We start from the raw sequence: 26,343 nt of genomic DNA on the forward strand, positions 1-26,343 counted from the left end.
GAAGGGCAAGACAAGAAGGCACTGATCAGCGGGTACGCTGCAAAACCCATCTACTGTGGAACAACTTCAAAATGCCCAACTGCCTTCTGACGACTGTTAGAGCCTTTTCTCAGTAAACCACACGACTCTGGTTAATCAAGCTGGAGAATTCTTTACTGCAATAAAGAAAGGAGGACAGATGAAGTTAACAGGTTAACCTTGTCTCTCTCTCACTTTCCTTACGACAGTAACTGGCTTTTATTCTTGAAGATAAGCAAACCTTTTCATACAAAAACATAGATTTTTATGATGGGTCAGTAACTTACCATAGAAGGTTTAAACAAGGTCATTTTTATGAAGGGTCAGTTTGTTACCATATAAGGCGTGAACAAGGTCAGAATGTTAGGCAGTTAGGTCACCCTTGGGGAATTAGCTGCTTGGGAGTGGTGGTTAAGACCTCTGTTCACCTTCATGCTGCTAAATCATGTGTAAAATACATGAGTTACACCTCCACTCAGGAGACCCTGAAGAAACAGGCACGGGTCTCTTCACAACAACTGCTTAGATTTTCAAAAAAGGTTAAAAAAAAACATTCAGCAAAGAATATCTACTGCAAGGACTGCAGTCACACTCGCACTGTGCATTTGTTGCTTTGCAGACTAAAATCTGGTCGGCACCAAGACTGTCTGCAGCATCCGGACAGCATGGTGGTCTGCGGCCCCTCACAAGACCCCCGCGCGCTCCGTAGAGTCAGGCTACAGATCGCACAAAACAGGTCCTAAACAAGGTATTTTACATGCTTGAACCCTCCATTCCATCAGCACACAGCAGATTGCCAGCTGGTAAAAATCATAGAAACATAAATAAAAAAACTTTTAAATAAACAGCTTCAGTTTTATTTTTTCGAGGGGGTCCTATATTATTCTGAAGAACCATCAGCAGGCACACGTGCGCTTGAGGGCACTGCTGTGGAGGGCGGAGCGGTGGCTTTGTGGCTCAGGATCTGCGCCTGTGGCTGGAAGGTTGCCAGTTCGTATCCCGCGGCCGGCAGAGGAATCCTACTCCGCTGGGCCCGAGCAACACCCTTCACCCTAACTGCTCCAGGGGTGCTGTATAAATGGCTGACCCTGCGCTCTGACCCCCAGCTTCTCTCCCTGTCTGTGTGTCTCATGGAGAGCAAGCTGGGGTCTGCGAAAAGACAAATTCCTAATGCAAGAAATTGTATAGGGCCCAGAAAGTGATCTCTAAGAGGCTGTGATGCCTGGGTACCTTGCGCTTGGGCTCCACGTGCAGCAGCAGGTTGTTGACGATGTCCAAGATCATGGCGTACTGCACCGGATTTGTGGAGATCTCCAGCTCGTGGTGAATAAGGGTGAAGGTATCGACAGCTCCTGGCAACCACAGACACAGCGGAGTCAGCTTTAACGAGAACATGCACACTTGCAGAAGAGGGAAAACAAAGCAGTCTTGTGAGGTTATAAGACTGATGCGATAACACAGTTCCACTGCCTCTCACAAAATCAGGAGTATATTCACTCAACAAGAGAGCCTTAAAGCATTAAACAACGATCTTAACGGCAACTGACAGGTGGGTGAAATTCAGGAAATTCAGGGGGGGCAACAGGAGGATGGACAGTGGAGGGAGGTCCTGACCATCCTGTTTCTTCAGCAGGTCCTCCTTCTCATGGCTGTCCCGGATCTCGGGGGGCTTGATCTGCGTGGCCAGCTCGGGGTCGATGTCGTGGCTGTAGCCGATGTAGTACATGCGGCAGCTGCAGCGCGAGATAATGCGCTGGACCTGCTGCGTCTGCTGCACCTGAGACGGCTGGTTCCAGTCTGGGGAAACAGTGTAGCAGCAGGGACTGTGAAAGGGCTCACGAAGGCTGCTTAGGATAAGCGATGCAAGATGAAGGTTATTAGTGAAATCTTGGTGCACAAATTACTTATACTGTTTGTCCTAGTTGCATTTTACTGCTTGCAAGTAGTGTATTGGAGTAGAAAGGTTCCGCACAAGAGCAAGCAGCTCAACTCATCATGCTTTTCTAGCTGTTATTACCTTAAAATCATCTGACTTTTTTCTTTAAGCAAGAGCAGCACAAGTGTCCAACCCTGGTCCTTGAGGGCTGGTGTGTCTGCAGGCTTCACTCCAGCTAAGCTCTTAACAAGCTAACCCAGTAGGTTACTGGCTTGACTGGATCACGGTCACAGCTTGCCTGAGCAACTCAGGTGCTGCTTTCAAGAGACCCAGGAAACCTGCAGACACACCAGCACTCCGGGATTAGACACCCTGGAATTTGTCCCAGGCTTCTGCTGCTGCTGCTTGTCTGTATGTGCCAGGGGTCAAGCGAGTAGCCTTACCAGTGGTGGTGCTGACCATGCCCCCAACAGCCTGCCCGCTCTCCATCAGCTCCAGCACGGAGTCCATGTGTCGCTGGCGGTGCTCCTCGATGTTCTTCACCTGCAGGGGTGCAGAAGGCTACGAGGTCAAAGCCAGTCTGGATAACGGCAAGGGGGTGCATCCCATGTACAAGAAGACCCATCCAAGACTCAACCCTAAACCAAGCCCGACCTTCAACTGAACTGTGAACCTAAAGGTTCTAAATCGAACTGCAATTTTTCAGCACGCCTTTCAAGAAGTGTGTATTCGCTCCTAAACGCAATCACAACCCCGATCCTGTGCCCGCGTGCAGCAGTCGGACCCTGAGGGCAGACCGAGCCTGACCTCCAGCCAGAGCTGCCAGTCCTCCTGGTCTGAGGGGTTGGACTCCATGGTGGCGAAGTACTGCATGCCGTCCAGCAGGCAGGTCCAGGTGGTCTTCTGCTTGAGCGTGTCGTTGTACCAGGCAGGGTGGTGCTGGCACTGCAGCAGCTGGGCCTTGGCTGCAGACACCAGCACGCAGCCCACCGTCTCCGTGCCACGCAGCATCATCTGTGGAGAACACCCACACACTTCACCTCCGAGATGCTGACTACTTTCTATTTTTCGACGAAGACGTGTAGCAAAAAAAGCCCTTGAATTCACGTGTCCAAAAACGATATGCTTGTTTTTTAAATGAAGAGTAGAAGGTTATCGGGACACGGTGAATGAAAATAAAGATTACGGCCAGTGAATAAATAAAACATATAAAGGATTAAAGAGAAAGGCCAAGTTCAAGATGTTAGTTGTATACTAGATTATCTTAATTTAGTCTGGCACTTTCCTAGAATTAATTCCAAATCAACACTGTTGTAAGCTATAAAAGGACCACAACACAAACAGCCATCTTATTAATAACGAGATGAATAGAGCATTAACCAGCACATCCCATGACTGTAATCATGCATCATACAACTGTCTGGAAAGATGTGCAGATGCACAACCGGGCGTGAGAGCGGGAGGCAGACAGATGGGCCGGGGTGCCAACTACCTGGCAGTTGACCAGCTCGATCAGCCAGTTGCGGTTGTAGATGTCGTCGGTCTGACAGGCCGCGATGCCGCACAGCTGGTCGCTCACGCCGGCGTCCTCCTCCGAGAACACCACGAACTTGTCCGTCTCCTCGATCAGCTTCTGCAGCATCGAGGTCCCTGCGGGGAAAAAAACAAAAACGGGACTGGATGCACAAACGGGATCATCTCCCAGCAGAGACAGCGTCCCGAACGGGGAACAGGGCTATCCTTCACCCCGGGCACATCGCAGGACGCGACCAGGCGGGCACGCACCCTCGTTCTGGCTCTTCTCGGGCCTGCTGTTGGAGGGGGCGGCTGGGGTGGGGGTGGGGCTGGGCGAGTAGCTGGACAGCGTGCGCTTCAGCTTCTTCGCCTGGAGCTGGGTGTCGATCCTCAGCCCCTTCAGCGCCTCCGTGGAGAGGTTCCTCTTCAGCACGGCGGCCTTCTTGTAGCCATCATAGAGGCCGAACGCGATGTTGCGGTTGGTGGTGGTCCAGGAGGCACGCAGGTCTACCAGGCACAGCTTGTGGGTGTAAAAGGCACTGCCCTCCTCCTTCGCCGACACCTCCTGCAGACGGGCCACACACATCGGAAAATCTCCTCTGCATCCTTAATGCCGACACACACTCTAAAACTGGTCTCCTCTACTAGAGTGCGTGCCAGTGGAGTTAAAGGCTCAGGGCGTGTGAAAGAGGGATCCCCTCAGGGGAGGAGGGGAGCTATGCTGGACGGGAAGGACAGCTGGACTTGGAGAGGAGACAGGATGGATATAACCAGAGAGCTAGAGGGGAATTGAGGACTAGAGATACAAAAAAAGTCTCCACCTTTCCGATATTATAATAATAATAATAATAATAATATTATTATCACTTTATTAACCCTTTACAATTTCTTGCATTAGGAATTTGTCTTTTCGCATGCCCCAGCTTGCTCTCCATGAGACACACAGACAGGGAGAGAAGCTGGGGGTCAGAGCGCAGGGTCTGCCATTTATACGGCGCCCCTGGAGCAGCTGGGGTGAAGGGCCTTGCTCAGGGGCCCAACGGAGTAGGATTCCTCTGCCGGCTGCGGGATTTGAACCGGCAACCTCCCAGCCACAGGCGCAGATCGTGAGCCACAGAGCGACCGCTCCGCCCAAATTATTTGGCATTATACTATTTTCTATAATGGTGTTTTTTTTGTTATCTTAGCCTTACTGCTCATTCATGATTGTATGAGAAGTTGGTTGAAAATGAATAAAAATAAAATAAGAAAAAAAGCTTTGGGCTTATTGGTGGAATAAAACACACACACAGCACCACAAAGAACAGGGATAAGCTACTGCTGGTAAGATCAGATGTTGTAAATTCCTGTCCCCTGACTACACAGATACAACTCCTTACCTAAAGGGACACATGTGAAAGGTCTTTTACAAACGCTGACTCAAGAGATGCATGTTTACGATGAGACTCTTCTGAGTCCCAGAGAATTTGTCCGGATCATCAAATAATTGGACCAGTTTAGTACCCAAGCACAGGCAGTGGTAAAAGACCGTGCAGCATTCAAAGAATGAAGTCTGACTCTCCTGCGTCCAGTTAGAGAAACGTGCAGGGGTTTAGTACTCAAGTGCATTAAAAACACACGCCTTTAAACTCAAATACTGACTAGAAATTGTTCAGCTGCCACTGTCCGTGCTGGTCCAAGCGTCCCGACTCCCCCAGGCCGTACCTCTCCCAAGCGGTTGCTCTGCCGCTGGTAGCTGAGTGAGGACAGGCTCAGCAGGTGGGTCTTCTTCACCTGGGCGTTGGGCTGGTGGTCTGCCGTCTCGTCCCAGGTGGAGGCCATGAGGTGGACGGTCACCAGGGACAGGTCGCTGACCATCTGGGTCACGTTCCACTCAGAGATCAGCCGCCGCATCACCGTGCCAGCTGGGCCAGGACAGGAAACGGGAGAGGAGGAAGCAGATCAGGAAAGGGAGTACAAATCCCACCGGATTGCGGTTTGACCCATTTTGGGCAACTTTGTTTCTTAGCAACAATTTCAAAATAATCAGAGGCTTAATTCCAAAAGGTTCCACGCGCCATGCCTTTGGCGAACACACTGCACTTTACACCCTTGTTCTACACAGACAGTTTTACCTTGCAGGCATTTCAGGCAAATCCCTATCCTCCCCCCCAAAAAATGAGGCTCTACTCATCGGACTGTCTTTAGCCGGCGAATGGTATCCGCGATCACGCGCGCTCACCTTGCGGGACGAGTCTCTGCGTCCCCCGTGTGAAGACGTGCCCCTTGCTGCACTCCACCTGGATCCCCCGCTGCTGGGCGAAGGACGCCCAGTAGTGCACCTGCCAGGGCAGGCCAGAGAAACGTGACATGCAATCACTCTGACGTGGCCTACATGATTGTTCTTGAACCTTTTTTGCTCTGCTCTACCCCCTCCCACCACTCGCCATTCCATTCCAGTTATCACTGCTAAATGTAATTCAGGTTATAATCTGTAACTGTATCTGCACTAGGATTGCTTTGCCTGATACTGTTGTTCAGATACACAGTAGACCATAAAAAGTACTACAGCATGAATCCGGAGGCGCCGGAGTGTAATAGCATCGGCTGGCTCACCTGCAGCTGTGGGAAGCAGGCGGTGTAGGACAGCTGTTTGTAGTGCTGGCCCAGCTTCTTGCGGATCGGCCTCATGTTATGAAAGAGCTTCCCCCGACAGATGGGCCGCGACACGCTGGTCCAGGTGGCCCAGAAGTTCTGCATCCAGCGCAGAGTGCTGCTGTAGAGCAGGATCCGGGGCTGGCACGCCTCTGAGGGACGGGACACCTCTCAAACAGCCCGTCCAGACAGGGTTCGGTTTTACGTGCCCACAATACTGCCAACGCCTCTCATTCATGATTCCTCTCCCTCCTGTACCCCCAACTCAACTTCCTTCTCATAATATAATAATTGCTCACACTTATATAGTGCTCTTCTGGACACTCCACTAAAAGCGCTTTACAGGTAATGGGGATCCCCTCCACCACCACCAGTGTGCAGCCCCACCTGGATGATGCACCAGTACTCTCCCCACACACCAGCTCTGAGTGATGAAGCCAGTTCAGAGATGGGGATTATTAGGAGGCCATGATTGGTAAAGGTCAATGGGAAATTTGGCCAGGATGCCATGGTAACACCACTACTCTTTTTGAGAAACGCCTTGGGATTTTTAATGACCACAGAGTCATTATGTTTTACATCTCATTTGAAGGACGGTGCCTTTTTTACAGTATAGTGTCCCTGTCGCTATACTGGGGCATTAGGAGCCACACAGACCGCAGGGTGAGCACCCCCTGCTGGCCCCACTAACACCTCTACCAGCAGTAACAGTAGCTTTCCCAGGAGTCTCCCATCCAGGTACTGACCAGGCTCACTCCTGCTGAGCTTCAGTGGGTTGGGAGCTGCAGGGAGATATGGCACCTTCTCTTTCCAACTCGTGAGCCACTCATCTCCCTTCTCTCTGCCAGCCTCCCTTCTCCAAGTCACCCTTCCCTCTTGTTCCTTCTCCTCCTATGCCAAACCCCCCCACCCCCCTTTCCCGCATGCCCCGTGCCTCCAGCACTCACCCCCACGATGCTGGTTGAGGTCCATGGTAATGGAGAGGTTGAGGTTCTCAGAGCGGAAGGCCCTGTAGGAGTCGTGCGGCTGACCGGAGTTCATCTCCGCCACGCACTCCGGGGAGCACAGCGTCACGGAATGATGGTCGTGTGGGTTCCCGTGGCACAGCCACTGCAGGTCGAGGGTCATGCACAGGCTCGGCAGGTGCAGGAAGCAACAGTCGTCATACCTTGAGAACAGGATGCAAACACAGACAGAAGTGGAATTGAGAAGCATGGACTACTGTACTTCTGCTAGTTGGTTGCAACTCAGAGCATCCATGCTGAATGCAAAAGCACTGAAGCTGATGGAGCCATGAAAATATTTCCCATTTCTAACCTGGAGACACACTGCTGTTACTATCTGTTAGCATGAGTTTCTTTGTGCCAGACAAGTTCAGATACACATTTCAATAATGATGATAACAACAACAACAACAACAATATTATTATTAATTTCCTCACAAGGTGATATGGCTGCTGATAAAGAGTCAACCCCATGGGGCAGGTCTAACTAATCCTTACTTGGAAGCAGTCCTGACATTGACATCCATGTCCCCTCTGTACACAAACTGCCCTGGTTTCCAGTCGAAGTTCAGTTTGTTCCACTCCCAGTGCATGTTCTCCGTGGTGTTGTAGGGGTCCTGCACAAAGGAGGCAGACAGCCAGCTTGGAAGAGCTCCACCACACAGAAAACCAGGGTGGAGTTCAAGTTCAACCGTTCTGGAGAACATTTCACGGCATTCTACATGAGCAATGAATCAAACTGCCTCCTCCAGTTTGTCACCCCCATCATGTTCACATTCAACGATACAGAGGGCTTTTGCAAGGTACAGTGACCAAGATCACAGTCTCCAAGGTACATTTGTGCAGTGACAAACCTTGGCACCTTTTCTTTTAAAGCACAACATGCGCATTTTATGAACAGCACAGGATTAGAAATGAATAAATAATAATATTTTATAAAATAATAAAGGAATAGCCCAGCGTCTCCACAACACAGCTGGGCGTTAATCTTCACCACGAGCACTGGCACAGGGCCGAGCTGGCACGTACCATGTTGTGCTTTGGTACACACACTCCCTGTATACCCCCACTGCTCATTTTATACCGGCAGCGGCTCGCCATCTCCGCAAGGTTAAGTGAACGGGCACCTCGGTGGCCAGCTGGTGCAGGTTGGCCTGGTCGATGTCCATGACCCAGCGCCCGTGCAGCAGCAGCCTGCTCTTGTCCCACCAGGTCAGAGGGGGGCTGGGGTCGGCCGTGGGCTTCGTCAGCAGGTCCACCGCTTGGCCAATCAGAGTCCAGGCCGGGTCCCAGCACGGCCCCCACACGATGGTGTACAGGGAGATCTCCGCTGTGTTGGCGGGGGGGGAATGGAATTATGAGTAAGGAGGCAGAGGTATGTGTTAGGCTCACACCTGTAATCACATGCTGTGCTGAAAACACAGAGCAGGTATAATGAATGCAAGTCACTGAGGTGTTTGCATAACACTTACTGTACATTAGTGGATAACCCTGCTTCTGATAAAGGGAGTCATGTACTGACAGTTCCTAAAGGGGAACTGCAACGCTATTTTTATAGTTCTGGGTTAGAAAGAATCAGCTTTGATGAGTTCATTTCAAACCACAATAAAAGTCAAATGTACACAGTACCTTGTAAAACCTCCCCTTATAATAAAAACAATTTCCAGGTCTGCGCAGCGCCATGTTCTACGATTCAGAACGAGGCAACAAACCTTCCAGTGAGGTGAAGCGGCCCTGTTAATTACACTGTAAACAAGCAGGCTTGTGAATCAATATCTTTTAATCCAATGGAGATATTACTGTTGACATTGAGATTGTTTTGCTGATAAATGGAATTGACTTGTTAACTCTACACGCAGATCAGGTTAGAACATTCCTGCGGTGAAATGTCTGCTGCACAACCTGTACTTATTCTCTTGTACATCGCATTACATTAGTCATTATGGTGACTAGTGAGCAGGAAGGGCCTCATCACATCACAATTGGTGCAAACTCTCTCTCTCGGCCATGGCGGGACCAGGTGTTTGCGACCACATGGCGACTTGCGGTACTTCCACAAAGTTCAAGATTTTGTGCTCAATTCGAAAATTTGTAATTTTTTTCTACAACGTCAGCGGATTTATAGTTACCGAGATTTAATAACTGGTCTGAGAAACTGGGACTGCAGTTCCCCTTTCATAGGCCTGTGGCGGGTGTTTCACTCACAGTGGAAGTCGTAGTAGAACTTGAGAGGGGGCATGTTCCGCTCCACCGTGACGGGTCCCCAGGGGTGTCCCAGCTGGACTGCTTGCTTGCGCCGCGCCCGGGGGTGCCCGTCCTGCTCCGTCCCGATCAGCCTTCCCGCCAGCTCCCAGTCCCGGATCTCAAACAGGTAGCGCGGGTAGTCCCGGATCCGCACTGCGGGCACACGAGCGAACACGGAGCTTTCAGGCTGCGACCGCGACGGCGGCCCGCTGGCCCTGGGAGGGGGGAGGGGGGAGGGGGGAGGGGGGAGGTCGGGGGTGGATGTGGGTGGATGAAATGGCGGGAGCAGCTCAGATTTAAAGCAGGGCTTGGAGATGCTGTCGGAAAGTGATGGATCGATGCAAAGGAACGGGAAGGGAGAATTTCTTTTTACAACAGCATTTCTGCTTTGGTCAGGCAGGCAACAGGAGAAATGCAGAAGAAGAGGACCTCTGTGTATCTCTGCAGAGATAAAAACTAAAAAAAAAACATAATGCAGAATGTGGCGAGAGGAAACGCTTGACTTACCTGCATCACGTAGACGAAATGTATTAGTTAACACAAGTTAGTCAGGTTTAAGTTGAATTCGGCAACATCCTTATTACTGTAAAAATGAATGGTGAACCCAAAAAGGAAACTGTAATAAGTTAGGGAAAGGACATCCATCCAAAAAGCTTGCAAGTCCATGGACTGTACTAGGCGTGATTTAGAGCTCTCCTAAATTTTCTAGAGCTTCTGGTTGAATTTAGCCCTTAAGGGTCGGTCTCTCACTCAGGATTCACACGATGCTTTAAATCAACCCTTGCTAACAAATTCAGAACAAATCAGTAAGAGATGCATTCGGGTTTTGTAAGGAAAACTTAATCAGAAACAAGACCAGAAGACATTATTTTAGGCATTGGCGTGAGACAGCGCCAAGCCGACACTATCTGCAAGACTCACCTAAGAAGGCGTTCAGCTTGAACTTGACAGCGCGGCACCACTGTATGACCAGGGGCAGCCCATCGTGAGGGTACGGGCTGATGTCATCGATGTCCCTCATGTGCTCCTGGACCCTCTCGGGCCCGTGGAGGGACTGGTCGGCCAGCACCACCAGCTCCAGGTCCGACACCGTCCAGGTCAGCAGGGCCTTCCTCATGGGCGTGTTGGCGTAGAGCCGGCGGGAGCGCTGGATGTAGATCTCGATGTGCTTGCGCTCCAGCGAGGTGTACAGCTCCTCGATCTTGCGGGCGGGCAGGAGCTCCCCATGCTGCTTGCGCAGGTCGGACACCTTCTTGTCCAGCAGCTGCAGGCGCTTGGCGCTCTCCTTGCTCTCGTCCTTCATCAGCTCGTAGTTGTCCCGCAGCTTGATCTCAAAGACGTCATCCAGGAACACGAAGGAGAACTGGCTAATCCGGAAGACTAGGTCGGGGGGGAGCGACTCTGGCTCCGTCCTGCTACTGGGTTGGTGGTACAAAGTCTTCAGCCACTTCTGGACATTGATGGCCTCATCGAATGTCTTGGAGAAGTCATACTGGTAGGGGAACTCCACGGACAGGCTGGGCACTTCAAACACCCAGGTGCGGTTGCGCTGGGTGGTCAGGAAAGGAAAGTTGTTCCGGTGCAAAATCATCTCCTCCAGCTCGGGCAGCATCTGCACCTCTGTCCCCCTGAAGGAGAAGATCTCGTTGCCGTCGAAGTTGAAGACCAGGTGCGGCGCCTGCAGGTGGACCGTGCCCCCGTGCCGCGTTAACAAGATCCCATCCATCTGCAGGCGGATGAAGTTCTGCTCCGTGACGAAGGCCGTCGCCAAGGCGCGGCCCAGCTCCAGGCGAAGACCCAGCACCTTCTTCTGGCCCGCTGCCAAGCTCCCTGTTGGGGGGGCAGCGCTGTGGGGGTCCTGCTGCAGCCCACCCTCCTCCTGCTCCCCCGGGGCCTCACTGGGACCCCTCCTCAGGGCCCTGGCAAGCAGGCCCCAGGAGCCCTGGCACTCCACCACATGGTGGTACAGGAACATGTGGTCTGCTGGGGTCCACTGCATTGCAAGCTGCTCCTCGCACTGGATCTACAAACAGGCAAAAGAAGATTCAAGTTCATCAACCCCAACCCCCCCACTCCTCCACATCAAGATTGGAGACAGAGCTGTGCTTGTTTCAAGACTCGGCAAACTTTTTGGAATGAGACCGTGCAAACTGAAAAGGCGAGGAGACCCCCGTCATCAAACATGACCCCCGTCATGCAGGCTAGACAGACACGTGACAGATGTGTAAACAACTTCACGCGTTTCCTCTTTGGAAGAAGGAATGTGTGTCTGCTTTCAGCTTAGGGGATTGCTGGCTTGAGTCCTTGCTGGGGGACCACAGGGCATCAAGAAAATAAATCATTTTATTGGTCACGCAGCCCGTGAGGAGTGACGGCAACACTTCCGAAACTTTTTGCCTCACCGCAAAATCTCCTCCACTGACAAATCAGAAATTTAATAAAGCTAATTTCAAAACTCAAAGGTCTCCCAAATGTGGGACCCTTAAACATACATGATTAACTCCAGGGCAAGTGAGAAGAAGAGTTAAAAAGGCAATTCTCCCTGCAGTCCATGTGATTTTGCCTGGGCACTGTTAAAACCAGCTCTCTGAAAGCTGAGTACAGGCTGGCAGGACACTGCGAGAACTCAGCCACGTACCTCCAGGGCCCAGGTGCTGGCATGGTAGCAGGCGACGAGCGAGGCGAGGCTAAGGAGGGGGCTGGGGGCGTCGGCCGCAGAGCAGCATGGCTGCGTGGTCTCTGTGAGCTGCTTCACCACAGACAGCGACACCCCCTGCACTGACATCCGGGCACTCTCCACAGTGCACAGAGCCTTCACGGCGTCCACCCGCAGAGACACGGCTCCTGCCGGAGAGAGGGAGGGGAGAACAGAACGTGTGCGTGAGCCGAGGGACTAAGGAAGGCCGATAGATCACCAGACGTTAAAAACGGGAACACGGGGACATACCGGCGTAGCAAGCCAGAAACATGCAAAGCAACAACTGCGTGGGGTCTTTTTGCGAAATAATCTCTCAAAGCCCTCGATGATAAACATAACGACAACATCAAACAACAGAAAGTAACATTAAAGAGATGAAAAGCAGACGAGTTTCTCACAAAGAGAAGTGAGACATGACAGAGGAAAAGAGTGAGACGGGGTGGCAGGAGAGCCACAGGAGGAGTTCCTGGATCACCTGCGACATTGGAGAGGGTGAACACATTGACATCCTCGAGGCCGAGCTCCAGGCGGAGGAGCAGCGGAGGGGGGTGGGGAGGATGGACTGGGGCCGTTTGCTCCGTGTCCTGGCAGTGGCCTGGCCCCTCGAGTCTCTTCTCGGCATCACTGGACAGCAGGGACACAAGCCGGGACAGACACTGGGCGCACGTCTCCGAAACCTCCACCTGCAGCCCACTCAAACTGGACTCCAGGAAGACGGTCTCCGACTGGCTGGTGGTTTCCAGCTGGGGGATATTGCAGCTTCCCTGGAAAAATAAGGAATGGAGATCCTCTAAATGCCCAGCTTTGTGGGATTTGTTTTACAGGGGTCCCACAAATGATTTCTTCACAACTGCTCTCCCACGTTTGATTTAAGTCCCAACACAATACAGAAGCAGCACTAAATTTAAAATAAAGCATCTGCTTCTAGCGAAAACCTGGTGTTCAGCGGGAACCCTTTCATTTTAAAGGCACACCCCCTGTGCGCTACGCCTCTTCGCGGCATCACCTGTGCTTGACCGGTTCTGGGATTTCCCAGCTGGGCCTGTGCTGGCAGGCAGAGCAGACGGAGGAGAGGCCGCTACCTGCAGAGCGAGGGAGTCGAGGATGAGTGCCTCCCCCCAGACGTGCTTCCCGGGGGGGTGGGGGGCCTGCTGGATATGGGAGCCCTGCCCCACTCGCCACCAGAAGTGGTCCAGGGAGAGGCTGGCCCTCCGGTGCAGGCTCTGAGTCTTCAGGCTCTGCGGGTCTGTGGATATGTCCATGAGGTGCTGCAGCTCTGCGGACAAGACGTGGCTCTGCTCAGCACTTCACGGTTGCAAAGGAATAGCTTTATCCCTGCAGTTCGACTTGTGGAAGTTATTTTAATTATGCAAGAGAAAAAAATGCACCCCGATCTACACCACAGGAGCATTCTCCATTTTGATGCCCAATCTCCAGCAGTAACCGCTGTCACAATATTATTTTTCCTTAAATTTGATTTATGTCATGTCATGTGCCAAACCGCTTTATACCATATGGCATCATGGGAAGCTGGAGCCTACCCGGCAGGCAACGAGCGCAAGGCGGGGTACACCCTGGATGGGGCGCCAGTCCATCGCAGGGCAAGTGCAAGCCAATTGTACATGGGGACAATTTGGAGGCCACGGTAAAGGCCGAGGGGGGAAATTTGGCCCGGACACCGGGATAACTCCCTACTCTTATCGAGAAATGCCCGGGGATCTTTAATAACCACAGAGAGTCAGGACCTCGGTTTAACGTCTCATCTGAAAGACGAAGCCCACTACAGTATAGTGTCCCTGTCACGATACTGGGGCATTAGGACCCACACAGACCACAGGGTGGGCGCCCCCCACTGGTCCCACCAACACCTCTTCCAGCAGCAGCCATTGCTTCCCAGGAGGGCTCTGATCCAGGTACTGACCAGGCTCAACCCTGCTGAGCTTCAGTGGGCAGCCAATTGAGAGCTGCAGGGAGATGTGGCTGCTGGCAAATTTATATGGTCTCACATTTTTGACATGGTAATAAATTAAAGGACGAAATTCCTAACCGACCAGGTATTATCCAAGAGTGTTAGAGAACAGACTTCTGCAATCATGTTACAAGCAACACAACCCCAGTACAAGGACATGAAGACCAGGGCACATACTGCAAGTCTATGCAGGGGGGGGACTACAATGACTCATTACAGTACATTAATCTTTTCACAGTTGCAAAACTGTACCTTAACAAAAGCTCACTGTTCCTCAAAAATGCCCTTATCTGATCAAGCTGGGCTCGGTCTGTTTGCTAAGCAGGTTACACCCTTGAAGCCAGGTTATAAAACGCTCACTTTTCTCCCGACCTGCTGGAAGTGCCGGACACTTGCAATTCCAGACCCGAGCAATCTTTGAACAATCTGCGGCAGGTTACAGCGGCAATTAATGCACTCGTGGTTTCTGCCTGTTCTTGGCTTTAAATTCACGTCAACTGCGTTTTCCGTTTATGCCTTCTGGTTCATGTTTCACTGTTCGTTTTGAAGAGATCTGCTGGCCGACCTTGTCAGTGCCTTTAAGGATTATGCCATCAGGTTCTTTAAGCCCTTATGTCTTAAAATCTGCCAAAGACCGGTTTAAATTGAATACTCTTGAAAATGCACTTCATAGAGTCTTTATAGGAAATAACAACGAAAACAATGCAACAGAAAACAGAAGATAAATGTTTTGAGAAGCATCAGTCGATGAAAATATTGGCTCTGGCTTTTTTTTCCTCTTAGTAAAATAGTGCTTCTGGTGCAAGCGTGACACCTCTTTTCCAGCCAGGGATATTCCCACGGCCTCACCCTGCTCCTCGTACCTGTGCTGGCAGAGATGAACCCCAGGGCGAAGGGGGGCGTGTCACCCAGCTGCACGGAGACGTTGACGTTGGACACCGAGGAGCTGATCATGATGGGAGCGTTGAGCCGGGGAAACCGTCTGTGGGGGTAAGAGGAGGAGGAGGAGGGGGGAACAATCAGATCAATCCATCTTTACTTCATATAGCCAGCAACTACTGCTGCACGCTGTATTGTTGTGCATTTGATAAATAAACTTTGATTGATTGATAGAATCTCAAAGCACTTCACTGAGTAAGAGCTCTGATTTGCACCTGATTTAAGTTCTCTGAGGAGATCCTTTTAGACTCCTTCTACCCCTCTCAACTCATCCCAACTATGTCTGAGTTACAAGTTTCAAAAGACTCTAAAAACCGGAGAAGAACACCATGGCCTTCGCTGTCAGGAATGACGTGGCCCCTTCTTTCTGAGATGTACCTACAGCATCTCAGGAGGGCCCCAGCTCCGGGACTCTTACTTCTTTCTGCGAGAGGACCTGCTGTGCAGCAGCTGTTTCCATGGGAACAGGTCCAGCCAATGGGAGAACTCCTGGTGGCGGTAGTGGACGATGCAGGTGTTGACGGTGACCGACCCTGAAACATCCACTGTGGTGACCTGAGACAGGGGCAGGAGGAGGCAGCAATGAAGGACAGGGCATGCCTTCCTTAGCAAGGGGTGGGGGAGGAGGCTCATTGGAAGGGCTAAAAGTATAGTGCAGGAGTAAAAGTATAGGGCAACTTCTGCCAAAACCTCCTTATCTATAACACTAAATGTAAAGTAAGCTGCTTAGTTCTAGCTAAAGGAAAAAAGACCACAATAAAATAAAAGATTTTCCTTGATTTCTTGTAGCAGGGGACAACTGCAGCTCACAAGAAGAACGAGCAGGTCAGGTCAGGTCATCGGGTGGTGGCGTACCTGCAGGATGGTCCTGAGAGCGCTGAGACAGATCATCCTCTGGCGGCTCTGGGACAGCAGCAGGCCATCTGCACGGGCACACAAAACCAACCCCAGCGTTTCCACCATGACTGGGATTTCAGAAGCCGATTTCATTACCCACCGTGCTCCTCCCTGCCGACTTGTTTTAGCAGTATCAAGAACAAGAGCTTTTTTCCCCCCAATTGTACAGGACAGAAAGTGACCGTGAAAAGCCACAGTGAAAAGACAAAACTCAAGAAAGAAAAGCTCTCTGCCCTGCAGAGATGCAGACAGATATTCCACTCTAAGCTAATGAGAAGGCCTGTGTTATAGGATCCAGGCTCCACAGGCTTTCCTGTATATATCTGCGTGTGATTTAAGTTCTTTGAGGAGATGGTGTCCCCACACAAGAACGTTTTAGACTCCTCCTACCCCTCTCCATCTCATGACAACTAGGTCTGAGTTACAAGTTTAAAAACACTTTGGAACCGGAAAAGAACATCACGATCTTCACTGTCAGCAGGAAATGACACTTGCTGCTACAGAAAGGGAAGAGGGAATAATTAAGTGAACTATTAATTGCGCAGGTGTTGTGCGGTAGAGTCCCCGACCCCTGTCCGCCCCCCTCCCCTCTGCCCAACAGACCCTCGAGCAGGAGCTCCAGGTTGCTCTGCGGGAAGCTGAGCTCCGGGGTGAAGCTCCTCAGGGGCAGCTGCTCGTCCTCGCGGCTGTACCGCACCTGCAGCGTCTTCAGGGTCCAGTTCAAGTGCCTGTGGGGAAAAGCACCGGCTTCACCACGGCTCTGAACAGCCAGCCATCTTCCAACTCCAGAAGAGGAAATACCGAATCGAAGGAAACTCAAGAAGTGAACGAAGAGGTTTTTTTTTCCCAGCCTTTGCCATCTAAGATGCAGCTACACTCTTAAGTGCAAGACTCTTCAGACTTCAGACTGTTGGGAGTTTCTCTGCACAAGGCTCAGACCTGTTTAAATAGCTTAGGGATACATACAAGGTGCAGACGTATTTGGTAACAAACTACATGCAATCCACAGCTGACTAAATGACTTCCTGGCTAAATGAGGTGTAGACTGCACATGTGCAAAAACCCCAGGTTCAACTTGCACAGCACAGTGAGGTTATTCTCTTTCGGCACAGATTCCACCTCTTCTTCTCTTCACCTTGCACGTTACTCTTTACATAAATCAGATTTACTTCTCTTAATCACCTGCAACTAAACATCTGTGCTGATCACCGCAAAGCTTCTATATACAGTAAGGCCGCAGAAGTGGCTTCCCAGGCAGTTTTCGGCTTAACTACGAGAAAGCAGGAGGTCTTGCACAGCCCTGGGAGGGGTGTGTTGAGCAGTGGTGTAAAGTTACCTGCTCTGGCTGCGCATGGACAGGGTGACATTGGTGTTTTCAAAATCCACATTGACCCTCTGCGGAATCAACTGATGAAACTTCTCAACAGCAGTTGACTGGACATAGGAATCCTTTTCGCCTCCTTAGAAGAAAATCAAAATTTGAATAAGTTCATTAGAAACGTCGAGGCAAACGGCCCACATGATGGATAGGCAAAATTACAATAATGTCTGCAAAATGCGTACCAGGTATTGCTACACATTTTAAGTCAAATGTAACTGGTCAACCAAGCATCAGAAGCTTGAAAAACCTGCACAATACTACTGTTACATGGATCAGACATACAGTATGTGAACTTAAGAACCCCAGCCCTATTATGAAAGGACTGTTGTACAATGTCATCTGTATTTAGAATGGTTTTCTCTGTTCTCTAAAATAAAAAAAAGAACTCTAATCCTTGAGGCTCACAAGGCTTTCTGGTTCTCAAATCCACTTGCTGTTTTTAATCATACAAATGATTGAATTACTGGGTTAATTACCACTACTTAACTATCACCCCTTCTTGCCCAGTTCCATGCTGTTGGCTGTTGAAGGAGAACATGTACAAATCGTGGGGTCCTGGCCTTGAGAGATCAGAGCCAAGCTCCTCTGATTTACGGGCTGGTAGTGGACCAGGAGGTGCTCACCGGAGGCGGCAGCGGTGTCCGGCGCGGGGCGCGCCGGGGCAGCGCGGGGCAGGAGCAGCAGGCTGTGGAACAGCCCCTCGTGCAGCTCAGCCTGCAGGGCGCGCACCGCCAGCCCCAGCCTCCCGGGCCGCAGCTCTGGCACCCCCATGTCGCCGGTCAGCTCCAGGCCCAGAGAGGCCTCCGCGAGGCAGGTGTCCTGCTGTGAGGCGGGGGGGCAGGAGGCAGGAGGAGTGAGGTGGTGGGAGGCAGGAGGCAGGGGGCAGGAGGCAGGAGGAGTGAGGTGGTGGGAGGCAGGAGGCAGGATTTGGAGGGCATGAGGCAGGGGGCAGGAAATGGACAGCAGGAGGCAGGGGGCAGGGGGCAGGAAATGGACAGCAGGAGGCAGGGGGCAGGGGGCAGGAGGAGTGAGGTGGTGGGAGGCAGGAGGCAGGAGGCAGGAGGCAGGATTTGGAGGGCATGAGGCAGGGGGCAGGAAATGGACAGCAGGAGGCAGGGGGCAGGGGGCAGGAGGAGTGAGGTGGTGGGAGGCAGGAGGCAGGAGACAGGATTTGGAGGGCATGAGGCAGGGGGCAGGAAATGGACAGCAGGAGGCAGGGGGCAGGGGGCAGGAGGAGTGAGGTGGTGGGAGGCAGGAGGCAGGATTTGGAGGGCATGAGGCAGGGGGCAGGAAATGGACAGCAGGAGGCAGGGGGCAGGGGGCAGGAGAAGTGAGGTGGGAGGTAGTATGCACAGAAACATCAGAGAAGGTTAACAAGGTTAAGAACTGTGTTTTCCCTTGCCCATCTATGAGCTTCACAGACCCCAGTCTCATCAAACCCAGACACACATCCACCTGCCTAGACAAATAAATGCTATACAAGCACTACACAGAATATTACTCTTCACAACACAGAAAAAAGCTCAAGGACATTCAAAAATACATGGCCTTATTAAATCCAGTCCTATAGGGATAAACTGTACAGTTCTTGAGATGCTTTTCCCACAAGTAATTTGATCACATACAGTATTATACTGATAAATAACAAATACATTGATTATCTCAGGTTCATTCTGGCCTGGTAAGAACAGCAAAGTGGAAAAGCTTTGCAATACTGAATTGTTCACCTTCCGACTGTACAATACGCTGGGTAAAATGAATGGATTCACCTAGTAATTGACAAGAGTGCGAGTTCAGTTTTTGGCACAGCCATTTCAATTTTGCAGCCTCGCGAGAATTTTGGAACAGAATCCCCCCCCCCCCAGTATCACGGAGCAGACTCACCAGTCGGCTGCTCTTCAGCACCTTGCTGCTCAGCTGGCCCACTGAGAACTCCCACGCCACCCTGCGGAGCACAGGGCACACAGACTCAGACAGGGGCGGCCTGCACATGCCTGCACTGCCCATTTCTGATTACCCTGAACCGATTTTGCAAAACAGGGTCTGAAAATAAGGTTTTACTGCACTCGAGGATTTTAGATATTTCACACAACCAAATTCGACTCAGGTGTGGGCACCGGCTGGGAACTGAGGAGCTAATGGCAGCTGCAACCAAGACTTTAAACGCATACTATGGATAGTGAAGCAAATATGAAAACATAAAGGGTACAAGTGAGAGGAGGCTTGGGTTCACTTGGCTCCTAGCAGCTTATTCATTCAACCACCTCTTCCACCCATTTCCTGCAGCATTTCAAACACGAAACGTAAGCAGATGAGCTTCGTGTGACCTTGCGAGCCATTATGAGTGCAGTAATCTCAGAGCTGTCCAGAGTATGCCCTCTGCCCTTGTCACCTTTTGCCATCATGGTCCAGCAGCAGGGCAGTGGTGGCCACCGTCATATGCCACAGGGACTCTGGGATGACCAAGTTCAGCACCATGACGTTGACGGAGGAGACGTGCAGAGACAGCAGCTGAGGATGAGGAAAATAAGAATAAAAAAATGATTTCGGCTGACAAGGTGGCCCTGTATTCATAGCAGCTGTCCCTGACCACTGCATCTGTGGTACAAAAAGCAATGCAGGCCCAGGCTCACAGAGAACAGGGACCAGTGAGAAAGCTAATCCCACAGAAGGAAAAACCCTCAGCTGTCAATTCTGCAGGAATGCAAAGGGGAAGCAATGAGAAAGGCTGTTTATAGAAGCAGTCAGGGAAATTCCGCATAGAATAATACATTATAGTGCAGGGCAACTTGTTTAGTCAAAGTGTTCACTGAGCTGAATGTCACTGAACTGTAATACAGGACTTCGGATTTCACGGATAAAATCTTCTAAAGTGGAAGTATGTCTGTAAAATCAGAAACAGTGGACTTTCCCTTCAATAAAGGTGGAATGCACAAATAATAAAGCAAAGTAAAAATACTACACTGGTAAAAATTTCAGGAATATCAATGGGGCCCTATAGGGGTAGGTGAATTGCTTATGATGGGTGTGGTTTTTGTTTCGTATTCTCGGGTAAATTTTATACTGTACACTTACGACGTCAAATAAACAGCTTGCATATTCAGGATAAAAATGGGACAAGAACAATTTTCATTGACCGTGATGTCTGCAAGAGTTAACTTTACAAATACGTCAAAAGATATATAAATGTACTGTGTATTTTTCTCATAAAATAGTGTGTTTTGGGGCTGGAAAACCCTTGTGATTTAATGGATATTTGTCAATAATGGACACCCCTTCCCCCAGACTAGTCTGTCACACCTGTACCGTGGTGCAATACCACCCTGAACAGCAGGGCACCAAGCACACTGTGCTCTCCTGCGCTGTAAGCGGTTTACGACAGCAGCCATGGCGCCTCCGTACCTGAGAGAAGAAGCGCAGGACGGAGGGGCTGACCGGCAGTTTTCCCGTCTGTCCCCCCTGACCTCTGAAGTCCAGGGGCGCTGGGGTGTCCTGAAGGTCCATGCGGATGCGGGCCTCACCCACGCAGAGCGCCAGGTACCGTCTGAGAGACCACAACGAGACCCAAAACGCTGCATCAGCCTATCGCCATCACACAGAGAGGCCTGAACTCGAGGGGATCTTTGCGGAGATCCTTAAAGAAATTTAACTCTGTTTAAGGGTACAGTGATGTTCCAGGTGGGAGAGTGCTACACGGCCTTGCGAGAGCAACTGACTAACTTGGCAGGAAACAGGTAATAACAGCAGGCTCTTGGCAGCCTTTGACACAGATGAGCTCACGCCCTTGTTTGGCTGTGCAACATCCGGAGACCGGTCTCCTTCCAGTCGTGCTGTTGTGAACACTCACGGGATGTCCTGGCGGAACAGCATGCAGGAAACCCAAATCTTGTCGATTTCCTGTGTGGCAGAGAAGCAAAACGGAGAGGAGGCTTGAGCAGGAGGAGGAAAGAAACCGAGGCTTTTCACAAAACAAGCAGCAGTAAAAATATTTGCCCCCCCCCCCGCCAGAAACCACGATTCCACAATCATTAACTGGCTGGGAGCAGCCACAAATGGAGTAGTCAGCACCTTGGAGTGAATTTGAAATGGCAGGGAGCTATCATGTGTCAGGGCGCTGTGATGCAGGTCGTTTGGACTTTCGACATCTGGCTCTGAACTTTTACTCCCTAGTCTACGAAAGCCACCTGGGGCTTTAACTGCTAACCTGCTCGTTCTAGTGTGAGGATTTGCACGTGCTGAGTAAAGTAAGGTGCATGAAAATCCATTCTAAAGCTCAGATGACTCGCACACAGAAACGCAAATGGTGTGTCCTTATCATGTCTTGTGCTGTGCGTGTGTGAACACCCACTCCGGGCAGACGTGCTCAGGCTCCAGACAGAGATGGATTATCCCCCTCACTGCACCGGCCGGTTTGAGAGTCTGGAGCTAAGCGTCGCAAGTTGTGCAGAAAAATGAAAAGCCCGGAATGGACAGCAGGCTGGCCCGGAGCAGCGCAGCCTCAGCACCTACCAGCGTCTGCTGCGGCCGGAACTGGATGCTGATGCCGTGGACGGAGAAGAACCCGACTGACTTGATCCTGAGCTCCGCATTGAGCTTGCTGCGGCAGAACCGCCCAGCCAGGCGGCACACAAACCACCTGCACCGGGGGGGGGGGGGGGAGAGAGAGAGAAAGAGCACGATGAGAAGCCATCCCTGAGGAGGCTGGGGTACAGCAGTTTCCCCCACCTCAGCCTTGAGGCCTGCTACCTGCTATAGGTGGTGCTTTAGCTGGAAAGCAACAACTGCACAGTGTTGGGTCGGCATCGCTCCAGCTGAAGCTCAGCAGGTGTGAGCCTGGCCAGTACCTGGATGGGAGACCTCCTGGGAAGGCTAAGACTGCTGCTGGAAGAGGTATTAGAGGGGCCAGTAGGGGTGCTCACCCTGCTGTCTGTGTCTATGTGAGTCCTAATACCCCAGTACAGTGACGGGGACACTATACTATTAATAAAGTACCATCCTTCGGACAAGACATGAAATAGAATTCCTGACTCTCTTTGGTAATTTAAAAATCCCAGGGTGTTTCTTGAAAAGAGTAGGGGTGTTACCCCGGTGTCCTGGCCAAATTTCCCATTGGCCTTTACCAGTCATTGTCTCCTAATAATCCCCATCTCTGAACTGGCTTCATCACTCTGCTCTCCTCCCCACTGAGAGCTGGTGTGTGGAGAGAGTACTGGTGCATCATCCAGGTGGGGCTGCACAGTGGTGGTGGTGGTGGAGGGAATCCCCATTACCTGTAAAGCACTTTGAGTGGAGTGTCCAGAAAAGGGCTGTGTAAGTGTAAAGAATTAGGAATATTAATAATAATAATATTTGTGTTCCACAATCCCCAGTCTTCGGACCCACTGTCTGACAATGATTTTGAATTTGCTGAACTCTCAAAAACTATCTGCTGGCCAGTGAGTGCACAACAGAATAACTGTCCTTTTCATGTTTTGTATCAGATAACACAAGGCTTTTAATCAGAACCCAACACAGTGGAATTAAGCAATAATTGCTTCCTGCAAGATCATGAACCAAAGCCAGTTCCTGGAGCTGATGATGGGTTAGTGCTCTAATATCTAATGCAAAAACCCTAATGTCTGGTGTTAAGTGATGCACAAGGAAGTTCCTGGGTTTCTCTCATTTGCTTTTTCATTTTAGTTTTTAAGGCACAGACTGTGGGAAACGCTATCGTCAGAATCACCACGAAGGCACACATGCAAAACATTTTAAACATGCAAAATCAAGAGACGTTTTTTGTTGACTCTGCAGTCATGAGGGGATAGATGTGGAATCTAGGCGTCAAAGTGCATTAAGCAAATAACTGTGTAAGGCTGGAGGATGGTCTGTGCACGGACTATGCACAAGCAAAAAACTCAGGAACTCGCTTTTTTAACTGTGCACTCAAGATAAGACATGACAGTACTTGTTCAAAACAACACTCACTACCATCCAGCTACCATGATGTAATACAAACTATTCAGAGAATGACTCATTTTTAATGTTTTTGCTCACTGCATATTCAATTATCTGTTTAGACAAGCCAGCACTTGTGTCTCTGAACAAAGACGCCCAATTGTGCCGTTTCTCACATTACACACGCTGCTGGAGACGAAACCTGCACTAACTAGAGGGCCTGGAACAGGAGAAGACCTTTGCTTCTTCAGTAACAGCAGTGGTTAACGAGTTACAGTATCACAAAGCTGCATGTACCGTAAAAGCAAGGGATCGGACCAGTGGTTCCTGTTTAAAAGATTTTAATTGTTCAACAGGTTTATCTTCAGTATGGCTGCCAATTCAGTACCATTCCACCTGTAGGATCCACTTTTCTCCGATACCTGGAAGGGGTTCCTTCGAAAATGTGGCTTGAGATTAAATTGCCACCCCTCACACCTCTTGAGCAAGGCAGGTGTGAAAAGATGGCGATTCAATTGCATACAGCTTCCTTCCTAGAGCCTGGATTCAGTTAAAAATTCCCAAGTGTAAATTAAAGACCAAGTATTTCACAACATGGTCTGCCTAGGGAAAAAAAAGAACAACTCCAGATGCACACAGAAACCCTCCACTACCTAGTATTTTGGTACAGTATTGGGTCTGCACTTGTGTCTGGCAGTCTGGATCACAAATAAAACCAGCTGCAGACGAGCTCAGACCATATTTTCATAGCCAGGTGCTATATCACCCTACATTTGGGGCGGAGCGGTGGCTCTGTGGCTCAGGATCTGCGCCTGTGGCTGGAATCCTACCCCGTTGGGCCCCTGAGCAAGGCTCCAGGGGCGCCGTATAATGGCTGACCCTGCACTCTGACCCCAAGCTTCTCTCCCTGTCTGTGTGTCTCATGGAGAGCAAGCTGGGGTATGCGAAAAGATAATTCCTAATGCAAGAAATTGTAAAGGGTTAATAAAGTGATGTTATTATTATTATTATTAACTCATAACTGGCAGCCCACTGAAGCTCAGCAGGTGTGAGGTTGGTCAGTACCTGGATGGGAGACCTCCTGGGAAAAACTAAGGCTGCTGCTGGAAGAGGTGTTAGTGGGGCCAGTAGGGGGCGCTCACCCCACGGTCTGCGTGAGTCGTGATCCCCCAATACAGTGACGGGGACACTATACTGTAAAAAGGTGCTGTCCTTCGGATGAGACGTAAAACCGAGGTCCTGACTCACTGTGGTCATTAAAAATCCCAGGGTGTTTCTCGAAAAGAGTAGGGGTGTAACCCTGGCGTCCTGGCCAAATTTCCCCCTGGCCTATACCAATCATGGCCTCCTAATAATCCCCATCTCTGAACTGTCTTCATCACTCTGCTCTCCTCCCCACTGAGAGCTGGTGTGTGGGGAGAGGACTGGTGCATCATCCAGGTGGGGCTGCACACTGGTGGAGGTGGAGGGGATCCCCATTACCTGTAAAGCGCTTTGAGTGGAGTGTCCAGAAAAGTGCAATATAAGTGTAAGAAATTATTATCATTATTAGCTAAACAAAATACTATAGAAAACATATACTAATGCAGTGCTGCTATAACTGCACTTGTAATTTCTCCAGAACTGTACAGTGAGGCGTGCTCATCAGGCGGTGCACAATCCAGGAGTCGTCTCAAACTCTCGGACGCTGGATCACCACGTGTCAATGATGCGTTTGCACGCCAAATCACAGCCGAGCAAAACCACTACAAGTTTGCCACGCCTGGTGTGTAAAATAAGAAGAAACTGGGTAGGGCTTCTGTAGATGCCCCAGCGTACTGAAGCAGGGAATGCACTTTTTGTTTTTTACAATCGGACCCTTCAGATCTAGGCGTCATGTAATTGATCGGCGACGTTAGTGCTTGTTTCTTACCTCAGGAGGGTGACGGTAACCACGGCTACCAGCAGCAGGGCCAGCAGAATGACCAGCACGAGAGGCATTTTGCGATGACGTCGGACTCCAAGTCACATCGATCCCCGCATTCAGACCATCAGGTGTCCTGGGACCCCAACTCCTCGGACTCGTGTCCGCTCCAGCCCTGCCACGGGGGCACGTTTCCACAGACAGAGCAGATGCACCTGCACCCCCCCCCCCTCCCCCGAAATGGACCAAACAGCCCCAGAGACCAGCCTGGGGGAGCAGCTAGTGACCCACTGCCGCGATATTCGCTTCCAACACGTCCCTCGCCGGGGCTCGGTGACAGAACTGTTTCTCAACCCACTTGCAATCGGAACGGTTTCACCGAGCAGCTAAAAGCACAGTGCAGACTCCCTGCAGATAAGTGACGAAGGAGGCTAAACGAAAAATGCAAAACTAAAATAATACAAGCCCAGATCAAACTTCAGTGGAAAAATACAAATTACAAAAAAAAAACATCAAGTAAATAAAAAACTCGCACCGAGTATATACTATATACAGTTCGTATAGCTGAACTGTGGCTATTTGCGTGTCGCTTACACCTGACGGTAATGGTTACGTTATTCCATCTCACCACCTAGCGAGAATTAATTTGCATCCCTCGCTGGCCCGGCCAAGGAAAAACAAGAAGTCAACAGGTAGAGAGCCCATCAGGATCCTCATTCTGTTTCCAATCGCGGCGAGCCTCTCGCCTGCGTCCCCACCCCAAGGCTCGGCACCCGCGGTCCACGCACCGCCGCCCGTCCCGCCGCACGGCGTGGGGCAGGTCACGCGTGTCTCCCCCCCCCCTCGCAACGGACCCCCAGGCGTGAGCGTCGGTCCCGGAGGGAGTCAGTCAGTCAGTGCGCCCGCTTGTGCACGGTGGCGCTCCGCCGTCTCCCCTCTGACAGCTCCCACTGAGGAGAGCCGGAGCCTCCGTCCATCTGGAGCCCAGCTCTCGCCCCGGTAGGCGGCTCCGCCACCGCCACTGGCCCCGTCCCACCCGCCACTCCACCAACCCGGGTTAAATATCTGCCTTTCTGGGCTCCCGGCCAGCACCGTTTCCCATTAATGTCTCTTTAGGCACCCCGCTTGCAAATTCCGGAGCAGAGAGCCCGGACAGCCCTGGCGGTTGTTGTTTTACTCAGCGGCTGAGGTGGGGAGAAAAAAAAATAGAGGCGAGCTCCTCCTACCAGCCGAGCGTGAGCTATCCCGGAGTTCGAGCAACCATACCGACAACCGGCAGAACCACCGAAGCGGCCAACCGTCTACTTCCCTGGAGTTTACACGTCGCTCGC

The 26,343-nt window shown here is 51.0% G+C and overlaps 1 protein-coding gene across 1 annotated transcript in view; it reads right to left on the reverse strand.

The window, feature by feature from the left end:
* Positions 1-26,169, reverse strand: part of bltp2 (bridge-like lipid transfer protein family member 2) — a 36,692-nt gene extending 10,523 nt beyond the window's left edge. Inside the window, exons 1-29 of the mRNA XM_088907037.1 lie at positions 25,022-26,169; positions 21,685-21,811; positions 21,023-21,072; positions 20,578-20,719; positions 19,568-19,686; positions 19,060-19,120; positions 17,799-17,997; positions 17,131-17,254; positions 16,398-16,522; positions 15,753-15,820; positions 15,316-15,452; positions 14,822-14,940; positions 13,072-13,265; positions 12,465-12,753; positions 11,930-12,135; positions 10,213-11,314; positions 9,253-9,444; positions 8,175-8,377; positions 7,546-7,664; positions 6,991-7,211; positions 6,005-6,195; positions 5,631-5,730; positions 5,114-5,313; positions 3,680-3,974; positions 3,387-3,544; positions 2,702-2,908; positions 2,338-2,437; positions 1,633-1,815; positions 1,249-1,370 (exon numbers count right to left, since the gene is read on the reverse strand). Coding sequence (XP_088763163.1) covers positions 1,249-1,370; positions 1,633-1,815; positions 2,338-2,437; positions 2,702-2,908; positions 3,387-3,544; positions 3,680-3,974; positions 5,114-5,313; positions 5,631-5,730; positions 6,005-6,195; positions 6,991-7,211; positions 7,546-7,664; positions 8,175-8,377; positions 9,253-9,444; positions 10,213-11,314; positions 11,930-12,135; positions 12,465-12,753; positions 13,072-13,265; positions 14,822-14,940; positions 15,316-15,452; positions 15,753-15,820; positions 16,398-16,522; positions 17,131-17,254; positions 17,799-17,997; positions 19,060-19,120; positions 19,568-19,686; positions 20,578-20,719; positions 21,023-21,072; positions 21,685-21,811; positions 25,022-25,089 — 5,421 coding nt within the window. The 5' untranslated portion in view covers positions 25,090-26,169. The remainder of the gene's footprint in view (positions 1-1,248; positions 1,371-1,632; positions 1,816-2,337; positions 2,438-2,701; positions 2,909-3,386; positions 3,545-3,679; positions 3,975-5,113; positions 5,314-5,630; positions 5,731-6,004; positions 6,196-6,990; positions 7,212-7,545; positions 7,665-8,174; positions 8,378-9,252; positions 9,445-10,212; positions 11,315-11,929; positions 12,136-12,464; positions 12,754-13,071; positions 13,266-14,821; positions 14,941-15,315; positions 15,453-15,752; positions 15,821-16,397; positions 16,523-17,130; positions 17,255-17,798; positions 17,998-19,059; positions 19,121-19,567; positions 19,687-20,577; positions 20,720-21,022; positions 21,073-21,684; positions 21,812-25,021) is intronic.
* Positions 26,170-26,343: the final 174 nt, after the last annotated feature.

This window comes from Atractosteus spatula, chromosome 27 (assembly GCF_055471065.1).
Source record: "Atractosteus spatula isolate fAtrSpa1 chromosome 27, fAtrSpa1.hap1, whole genome shotgun sequence".
In the NCBI taxonomy this organism is placed as follows: Eukaryota; Metazoa; Chordata; class Actinopteri; order Semionotiformes; family Lepisosteidae; genus Atractosteus; species Atractosteus spatula.